Below are 10,826 nucleotides of genomic sequence, written 5' to 3' on the forward strand. Positions count from 1 at the left end.
ACTGAAGAGTGTCTGGAGAGAGAGGAGGAAAGCTAGGAAGTAGTGGCTGTCCATGGAAATCAAGTGAGGAGAGTTTTCAAACTTTAGAAAGAGATCAAATTAGATAAATGCTGTAAATATCCATTGGCAAGAAGATAGCTGGTTACCATAATTATGTTCAACAGTGGGATGATATGAAGTGGAGTTGGAAAAGGTAGATAAATAGATGGGAAGAAAAGAAGAGACTACATATGTATAAGCATCCCATAATTTTTACATGTGATATCCAATAGAATACACAATCTTCAAGGTGATACTGCATGGAAAAAGGGGATACTGCGTGGTTTAAAGTTAGGAAAGGTGTGCATCAGGGTTGTATCCTTTCACCACACTTATTCGATCTGTATGCTGAGCAAATAATCCAAGAAACTGGACTACATGAAAAGAACTCGGCAACAGGATCAGAGAAATACCCACTAACAACCTGCAATACGCAGATGACACAACCTTATATGCTGAAAGTGAAGAGGACTTGAAGCAATTACTGATGAAGATCAAAGACCACAGCCTGCAGTATAGATTGCACCTCAACATAAAGAAAACAAAAATCCTCACAACTGGACCAATAAGCAACATCATGATAGATGGAGAAAATATTGAAGTTGTCAGAGATTTCATTTTACTTGGATCCACAATCAATGCCCATGGAAGCAGCAGTCAAGAAATCAAACGACATATTGCACTGGGCAAATCTACTGCAAAAGTGTTAAAGTGTTAAAAATCAAAGATGTCTCTTTGAGGACTAAGGTGCGCCTGACCCAAGTCATGGTATTTTCAATTGTCTCATATGCATGCAAAAACTGGACAATGAATAAAAGAGACTGAAGAAGAATCGACAACTGTGAATTATGGGGTTGGTGAAAAATACTGAATATACCATGGACTGCCAGAAGAACGAGCAAATCTGTCTTGGAAGAAGTACAGCCAGAGTGCTCCGTAGAAGGGAGGATGGCGAGACTTCATCTCATGTACTTTGGTCATGTTATCTAGAGGAATCAAGCCCTGGAGAAGGACATCATACTTGGTAAAGTAGAGGGTCAGCAAAAAGAGGAAGATCCCCAACAAGATGGAATGACACAGTGGCTGCAACAGTGGGCTCAGGCATATTAACAATTGTGAGGATGGGTCAGGACTAGGCGGTTTCATTCTGTCATGCATGGGGTCACTATGAGCTAGAACTGACTCAACAGCACCTATCAACAACAACAACAATAGATGATATGCTTCTTAAATGCCAAAGAAGTAGTAAGGTTTGTTCTAGTGCTTTAAACACTCTATTTGTAAATAAGCCATGTAAATGTTTTTATATCACTATAGCCATGTACACCTATATAAGGCATTTCATTAAGAAGTGAAAAGTGTCATCAACCAACAAAGTATTTAGGCTGTACAGCATAGGACAATCAGTTTGAAGAACTTTGTCACTAAGTTGATAAGCAGTTCTGGTCTCATGCAAGCCCATCCTTTGTTCTCATTCAGTTCACAATGGTATCGAACTCGGTAAGAGAAAGCATGTGAGGCACACCATGAGTTTTGGACAGATGAGCTCTGTTGAAGTTCATTCTGAAAGGGGCTGAGTTGACTAGGTGTGTCTTGCATAGCTGCCAAGAAGAAATTAAATGCAAAAAAGAGAGACCATCAATACCACCATGCTGCGTTTATTTATTTAATCTTTTCAGTAGCTAATTTTTATGTCAGGCACTGGCCCCAGGTGCCAGGCAAGGCAGGATCTACAACAGATACAACAGTAAATAAAATAGATACAACTATTTGCCTTTAAGGAGTTTACATTTTAATGAGGAGAGGAAAAACACAGTAAACAAAACAAATATATAAAATGTATGTCAGATGGTGAAAGACCTATGCAAATAAAGTTGGAGAGTGCCTGGCAACTAGCAACAGAAAGGAGACCCATGTGACTTGAGAGAAATAATAAAGAGAATAGTGAGAGATGACAGTCCTTGGATGGTGCAGTGATTTGTACTCAACTGCTAAAGGTTGATAGTTAAACTCACCTAACAGCGCCACAATAGAAAGGCCTGACAATCTGCCTTACTAAAAATTATAGCCAAGAAAACTGCTATGGAGCAGTTCTACTCTGTAACACATGGGGTCACCATAAGTCAGAATCAACTTGATGGTAACTGGTTTGGGTTTTTTTTTTTTTTTTTTTTTGGTGAGAGATGAGATCAGAGATCTAATGGGAGGACAGAATCAAACAGAGACCGGGCCATTGTAAAGCCTGGGAGGTGATTTTGAATAAGAAAATCTGATTCTGGAGATCTAAGAAACTATTAATTGAGAATAGGTATCTTGAAATCTTAAAAAAATGAGGAAGTATCATTTTCCTAGAAGTCTATGCTTTCCGTTGAGAATGGTGCTTCTGAAAATGACCTCCCAGATCCTCTTGACTCCATCATAGGAACCTATGTTCCAAAAGACTAGAGAGATTGACTACACAGTTCTCTGAGAATGAGGAAGCAGCTTAGGGGACACACTGAAGGCAGTCTTTGTGTCACTCAGAAAGGCTGGCAGTAAGTACAAAGAGGAAATTTGTGAGTCTTTCCCAGAGCTTGAGGAGAGAGTAATGGGTTGAAACCAGTTTCTGTATTTGTTTAGCAAGACATTCACTAGGGGAAAAAAAACAAAACAAAAAACTTTCACATGAGAATTTTTAAGATCTCTCAAGGACTTCACTCCCTTGCAGAGAAAATACTACCCTATAAGTAATATCATCTGCTCAAACAGGATAGAGTTCTTTGGGCAAGGAAAGAGAAAAAACACTGAAGAAAATACGCTATCTGTGGATCTTCCACATGATTTTTGTTTTTTACCATCCATATTATTGGGGAAGCTTTTGGTTACCTTCTTGGCTATTCCCCAAGCTGTCTTTTCAATTAGAGTTTATGTATTATATCAGTTCACAGAAAGAGTAAAAAATGGAGATTTGGCACCACAAACTCAATGGTGGCCTCACCTATTAGAACCAGTGTGTAATTTTCAACAGTATGCAGTCACAGGTCTGGACACCTGGGTTTTCATCCTGACCATGCTATTAACAGACTGTTCATTATTCTGGATCTTGGTTTTCTCATCTGTAGAATAAGAGTTGTCTCATCTGTAAAAGGGTAAACAATAACTATAATTTTTTTTAATTAAGGAGATCTATGAAAATCAGCTGCCACGGATAGAAGCTAAGTCCAGCTTCTCTAATATGCTCCATATTCAGCAATTCTTCAGGGTTACCTTGCCCAGAGATGTCAATTATATGGCATAGTACCTAACTCTCCATTTTTGTTCTCACAAATATTACAAATATATCACAGTACTTTTCCCTATTGAGTTAGAACTCAGGGTCAGCATTTTTTTTCTTTTGTACAATGTCTCAGGAAACCATGATCAAGTAATTGGAGATGGCACTCAAGTTGAAAATAATTTTCTACCTTATCATTAGGGGCATGGCTATATTGAAGGCAACAGCTCCTAGTACCAGTAAGAAGAGCACTCACATGCAGTTAGCCAATTTCTCCCATCCCTAAAGCCTCCAAACAATGTCATTATTTCCACCAGCATAAAACAATTGTTGGTACCCTGGGTATAACCAAAATGGATCAATTAGCTTTTCAGTTAAAAAGGCCTGAGTGTATAGAATTCATTTCCCTTCGTAATAAAGCCTGTCTCTGTCCTGAGACAAAAGTCTTCTGTAAAAGAACCAAACTCAAGACATTCAACAAGTAGAGAAATCACTGGGTTACTTGGTCTTTGTCCTACCACCCACTAACTTTCTTATTGGCCAAATAAAGAGGAGGTTAGATCAAGGAATCTGTGTTTGTTTCATTTCTGATGGAAAGTCCTGAAAATGTTATCAGATAGCTGTGATGAATTTTAATCTGATGACAGCTTGTGACCCACAAATTTCTGTTTAAAATTAAAATGCATTCGAAATGAAACTGGCAAGAGAACCACAATATTAAACTTGCAATCTGCTGTGATAAAACACCTATCTAAAACACTATATTAAATATGAATATAATTAATTTCTATATAGCATCTTGCAACTGAAATCTGAAAAAGATAACTCTTCAACATATTGTCTTATTAAATTGAATTTGCTAGAATAATCATTATTTTTTTGTAAATTAAGAAGGCAAAGTAGAGATGGATTGACATGGCTTTGATAATACACCATTTGGCAGAGCTCCAGGTATAATCTAGGGCTCCAGACTAGTAGGTTTTTCCTTTGAATAAAAGTCCTCTATTTTCCTTATCCCAAATGTTCATCACAATAATTTAGAGATGTTTTCTACATGCTTATTTTTAATTTTAGTTACTATTTTTTGAGCTATAATTACTCAAGATATATTAAGTGTGACATTCAAGGTAGAATGCTTTTTAAGATTGTTTATATATTAGCTTTGAAAAATATTTTGGTATTTTTGGTACATCAGTTGAATTATTCCTAAACTTGAAGCTTTTTGGGGGGTAATGGATATTTATATCAGTGCTATCATTAAACAATCATGTACATAAAACTCAACGTTTGTATTCTTATCTTACATTTCAACGTTAAAGAATTGTATGTAGTAATAAAAGGATTCACTATAGCCGTTTGCAAATAATTTAATGACCAAGTCATAGCTATATCCTGGTTTTCACAAGGTGCCAAAGAACATAATATAACATCATAATTATAACAATTAACATGTGTAGTTAATTATAGCCTTAATTCTCCTATACTTTAATTGCTCAAAAGATTCACAATACATTAAAATAGCATTAGCTAGAATTAAGAAATTGCCATATTTCACTCCTATTATTGCCCATATAGAAAAAAAAATCACTCATTATTTTAAGAAAATACCACAATAACTAATTAAACAGCTGTTATTTTTATCCATGAAGACTGGAACATAGTACACACTCAATAAATCTTAATTGAAGGAATGAATGATTATGTATGATTGGATGACAAGCGAACTCAGGGAAAATGCCTAGCCTTTGGTTGCTACAGGACTACTGCATGGAAGACTGCTGTCGCAGTAGGGTTCCTAAAACCTCTCTACCATATTTTATTTTGGTTCATGTGTGTATAAAAATGATAAAGGATTCAGTCGAGCAAGTCTTTGCATTACATAGAGGCACTATGTATCCAAAAAGCAAGGTCCGTAGTGCCATTGCGTATAAAATTCCACGTGTACTTCCTAAGGTCTGCTTCTATACACAACCTGACATTGGTTGTGGGATCAAATCTGTTCATATTTGGAAGCAGTCTCACTGTCACTTTTGGCTAGACCCCATCAAATCTGTCCCAGGGTTGTCAGCTTGGAAACTGTGATTGAGTTTTTATTTCCTGTCAGTGGACTCTGACCATGGTGCTGAAACAGAAGAGAGGGTACCATTTGAAACCTTTCCTCCCCCTTACTGGTTTAGAAAATTCGATCGACAGGAGCAGGCGCCAAAGGAGCCTGGGGCAGCAGCATTTGATGTGAACCATGTATTTAGATCTTTTGGGAGGTGATGTGGTCCATCAGGTTACGGCCAATGCATCCGTGTGATCTCTCACTAAACCAACAGAGCATATAGATACAGCCGCTGCAGTAGAAAAGGTTACATCCAGCAGGATGTCTTGTCCCTCTCCTGCAAGAGTGGAAGTCAAGTGCATAACCTAGAAACGGGGACAGGGAGTCTATATGGAAGGGGAGGGAAGAGGAGTAAACCTGTATTCATACTGAAAATGTTCAATATGTAAGGAAGGCTTAATAGTTAATTTTAAGCTCAAGTTTTCCCCTCAGTCTTCCAACAGGTGCATGGCTCCCTCACCCCTTCCCTGCCAGGTAGTGTCCTGCGTTGCCTTTCTAAGGCTTTCTCTGCAAGGCAAGCTATCCTAGAGTCCATAAGCATTTGCAGTTTCCCATTTCATCCACAGCTCCAGTTCTACGCCCTGCCCTGCAACCCCTTACCTGCAGCGTGAAGATTAAGAAGCAGGCACAGCGCGGGGAAGCTGACTGCTCTCCGCATAGTGTTTGCATTGAGAGGTGGAGAAGAAACTCCTCCGCGACCCCACTTCAGGCACAGTAAGATTAGAAAGAGCCACCGCCAAAGGTCCTCTGGTCTCAGGGGATTCGCTCGCGGGTTCTCGGCTGGGGTATGCAGAGCTTGTCTGTGGCGCTGACTGAGACAAGCACCAGATTCACCTCCCTAAGAGAGAGGGAGAGGAAGAAGAGTAGGAGGAAGCTGGCGGGGGAGGCGGGGGGAGGACGAGATGGGTGTCTTGGCGCTCGGAGGTGGTTAATGCTTGGCCTCCTGGAAGCCCTGCAGCTGCGGCGGAGCGGGAGGGGTGGACTAGGGTCGCGTTCCCGCGCCAGCTCCGGAGCCGGGTGGCGCTGCCGCCAGTGCAGAGCAAGCAGCAACCCAGACGCGCCGCGACTACTGAGCATGCCCAGCGCCGGCCCTCAAGCGGCACGTGAGTTTCAAAGTGAAATTCCACTTTTCCGGGTCTTAGCGGCGGCTGCGAGGGGAGCAGGCGCCACCGCAGGGGACTGCTTGGGGCGGCTATTAGGCGTGGAGTCTGTCAAAAATCCGTGTGCAGGGGGAAAGGGGAACGAAATGGGGAAATGACCAGAGGAACCAAGAAGAGAACCAAAGAAAGTGTCAACCACACCGACCTACCCTGCCCCTTCCCCAAATCTTGGTTTACACGTGGACGGAGCTCACTGCTGGGAGTTAAGAGTTTGCTGGGCCTCAGTCAGATTGACCAGCTTCTCAGCACTCACCTACAGGAATATAGCCTGCTTATCAGGTAGCTTGCCTGCTAAGCATCCTAGGCTGCCTGGAGAGGCTCCCTCAAACAGCCTGCTCCTCAGTAAGCAGTAAGAGTGCAGACTGGGGGTGCCTTCTTCCTAACAGATTTCCCCTGTTTGTTTCTCTTTCCCCTCTTTCCAGTTCAGTCCCTGTATTTAAACTTTCTCCTGACTCAAGTCAAAAATCTATGGCCATAACGACAGAAAGAAGTGAGCACATACTTGTAGACTAGTCGAATATATCCATAAAGCAAAAGAAGGCCGCTTTTAATCTGTGAAGATAATTATCTTTATTTGTTCTGTAAGGTAAAAGGTGATAGGATCACCTGCCATAACAGGGCTTCTCTGGTCCAGCTTTGTGTTTCTAGGGAGGCTATTACAGTCTGTCTAATGTAGGTTGCCATATTTTGTTTTTTCCATCTTATTGCTAAGTCTTTGATGTGTGGAGATCCCTAGTAGTCTAGTTCAGTGACTAATTACTCCCAGAGTCAAGAAGTCCTTCAGTCAGACTTCTTTAACTATTCAAGGAACACTGACCTTTCTACTTCTGTGTCTTTATGGGTGCTCTTGCCTCTGCTCTAATTGCCTCTACTTGCACCACCACCACACTCAAGCCTACTAGAGTCTAACCTTGGCCTCGTTTTGTCCAGAAAGCCCTGGGCCAGCTTCAAATTACAGTGATGTTTCTCTTCCACATATGAATGCATACACATTTACTTAGCATTGCCTATTATTTTTCTTTCAGATAGTTCATATCTGTAGTTTGTCTTACAGGACAGTTGAAGACTCTGTAAAGAACTTCTGCATCTTTGTATGACCTACGTTGAATAAAATCATTCTAGGGAAATAACAGATATCAACAAGTGCTCTTTGAATTGAACTGCGTATCTAGTTGAATGCTTTCTTCCCCCATCCTCTGTGAATTGGGACAACTAATGGGAACTGTGCTACTTACCAGAGCTTAAATTAGGCAGGATCTCATAGGATCTGAGAGCTCAAGCAGCATCATTTTCTTTCATAATTTATTTCATCTCCATCACTGAGAGACAGGCCAGGAATTACACCCCAACAGGTGGGAGGAGGGAAGATGTATTTTTAAAAATTGGAAAGGTCTTCTATGCCAAAAATAGAGATATGTGTAGTGTCACTGTCCACACTCCTCTCTTTCCCAGGGTTTGATGGCAGGCACCATTTCTGTGGCACTACCATTTCTTCCAAACCCATGTAAGCTGTAACCTCTTCTCTTACTCCAGATTCTTTTTTCTCTGATCTCCTTTTTTTTTATAGCGTATATTACTTTCTAACATACCAAAAGAATTACTTATTAAACCTACTGTTTGTTGCTTATATCCCTTCCCCCAACCATGGAATGCGACCTCCACAAAGACAGAGACTTTAGACAATTTTACTCACTGATGTCTCCCAACTGCTTAGAACAGTGCCTCACACAAAATAGGTGATCAAAGAACGAATAAATTAAAAGCAATTGGTTGATAAATGAAGCTCAGTAGTGACAATTAGCTTAGCTCTTTGGAATTCTTACTAAATAGACCTTTGAGATCGTTTATTTAGCTGTGCTTAAAGCTTAGAGTTTGCACAATGGTTAAGCTCTAGGCTACTAACTGAAAGGTTGGTTGTTTGAACCCATTCAGCAGCTCTGCAGGACAAAGACCTGATGATCTTCCTTAAAGATTACAGCCAAGAAAACTCTATGGGGCAGTTCATAGAGAAGTCTGACTGAAAGACTTCTGTCACATGGGGTAACTAGGAGACAGAATCAACTCGACGGCACCCAACAACAACAACAACAAAGCTTAGAGGACATCACTCATCTGTCAGTTTGTTGTACCGTGGTGACTTGCATGTTGCTGTGATGCTGGAAGCTGTGCCACAGGTATTTCAAATACTAGCAGGGTCACTCATGGTGGGCAGGTTTCAGTGGAGCTTCCAGACCAGGACTATGAAAAGAGGCCTGGTGATCTACTTCTGGAAATTAGCCATTGAAAACCCTATGGATCACAACAGAATAATATTTGATGTAGTGCTGGAACTCTTGGGTTGGAGGACACTCAGAATACACAATGGCTGCAACAATGGACTTGAACAAATCAAGGATTGTGAAGACGGCACAGGACAGGGCAATGTTTCATTCTGTTGTGCAGGGGGTCACCAAGAGTTAAAGCCAACTCAACAGCAATTAACAACAACAAAGAGGAGTATCCCTTCTCCTCTAATATCTGGTAGTGGAGCTGCTGTAGGGTTTAGTGTGGAGAGATATAACTGCTGTAGGGTTTAGGGTAGGACTTTAGTGTGGGCTTCCCTCATTTCCAAACTTACATAGGTCTCCACAAGAAGAAAATACCTCATACTAGTGAAACAATAGCTGCAGTAAGGTCCTAGACCCCTTACTTTTCCACACATAATCCCAACATATATTCCAGGAGAAGCAGGACATTTATAGATTCAATTAATACAATTGGCTGTGACTTTGCCAACAAGATTTCTGCTAGCTATTTTGCCCAAGGGTGAGGATAGCTGAATTATTAAACTGTGCCAGAAAATACACTTAGCAGCAAAATTTTCCAATTTCTAATTTGACTAGATATACTACTAGTTCAGCGTATCAAAAATAACCTCATATGAGCTATAATTTTGGTGACTGGACATTAATTTACTTGATAGAGACAAAGGAGCAAGAAAAATTCATATTCTTCGGTGAGTCGATCTAATATGACACCTCTAATGGTTTTGATCCCATGGCATGTGTAATTGAACAGCAATAGGTGAATTAACCCATCCTTTGGAAAAAGCAAACCTCTGAACTCTTAGAAATAGTTTCTGTTAATCTACACGTGCTGCTTTTCCTTGACTCTATAATCTAATGCTAGTGAATGTGATGTGGAGTGTTAGAGAAGAAGTTTGGTTAACACACTGCACCTGGGGTTTAGAAAAGCTAGTTCCAATTCAGAGACACATGAAAATTATTAGAATGAGAGAAACATGCAAATTAATACTGGCCTACAGAGATGTTTCCTAAAGGAAATCATTTACATTTTTTTTAAAAAAATTTTTATTGTACTTTAGGTGAAGGTTTACAGAACAAGTAGTTTCTCGTTACACAGTCAGTACACATGGTGTTTTATGACATTGGTTAACAACTCCACAACAAGTCCACATTCTCGCTCCTTGACCTTGGAAAACCTTTTTTCTTTTTGGTAAAAATATATGTAGCCAAAGATACACCATTTCAAAAATTTCTACATGTACAATTCAGTGACATCAATTACGTTCTTCCAGTTGTGCTGCTATTCTCACTATGCTTTTCCAAATTATTCCATCACACTATCTTCAACTCAGTACCCCCTATGCTTCCCATCAAACCTTTTAAGTTGCTGTTGTCAATTTGATCTCACATAGATAATTCTTTTTTTTTTTTTTTGTACTTTAGATGAAGGTTTGCAGAACAGAATAGTTTCTCATTAAACAGTTAGTACACATATTGCCCTATGACAATGTTTAACAACCCCATGACATGTCAACACTGTCCTTTCTTAACTTTGGGTTCCCTATCACCAGCTTTCCTGTCCCCTCCTACCTTCTAGTCCTTGTCCCTGGGCTGCTGTGCCTCATTAGTCCCGTTTGGTTTTATGGGGCTGTCCAATCCCCGGCTGAACAGTGAACCTTGGGAGTGACTTCACCACTGAGCTAAAAGGGTGTCCGGGGGCCATACTCTCAGGGTTTCTACAGTCTGTGTCAGTCCAGTAAATCTGGTCTTTTGTGTGTGTGTTAGAATTTTGTTCTACATCCTTCTCCAGCTCTGTCCAGGACCCTCTGTTGTGCTCCCGGTCAGAGCAGTCAGTGGTGGTAGCCAGGCACCATCTAGCTGTACTGGACTCAGTCTGGTGGAGGTCTTGGTAGCCATGGTCCATTACTCCTTTGAACTAATCTTTTCCCTGTATCCTGTTCTCTTCATTCTCCCTTGCTCCC

At 40.6% G+C, this 10,826-nt stretch overlaps 1 protein-coding gene across 1 annotated transcript in view; it reads right to left on the minus strand.

Annotated features, from left to right (window-relative positions):
• The window catches only part of PTPRR (protein tyrosine phosphatase receptor type R), a 362,799-nt gene extending 356,416 nt beyond the window's left edge, over nt 1-6,383 (minus strand). Inside the window, exon 1 of the mRNA XM_004386446.1 lies at nt 6,000-6,383. Coding sequence (XP_004386503.1) covers nt 6,000-6,057 — 58 coding nt within the window. The 5' untranslated portion in view covers nt 6,058-6,383. The remainder of the gene's footprint in view (nt 1-5,999) is intronic.
• Between the last annotated feature and the right edge of the window lie 4,443 nt (nt 6,384-10,826).

This window comes from Trichechus manatus, unplaced genomic scaffold, assembly GCF_000243295.1.
Source record: "Trichechus manatus latirostris isolate Lorelei unplaced genomic scaffold, TriManLat1.0 scaffold00164, whole genome shotgun sequence".
NCBI lineage: Eukaryota > Metazoa > Chordata > Mammalia > Sirenia > Trichechidae > Trichechus > Trichechus manatus.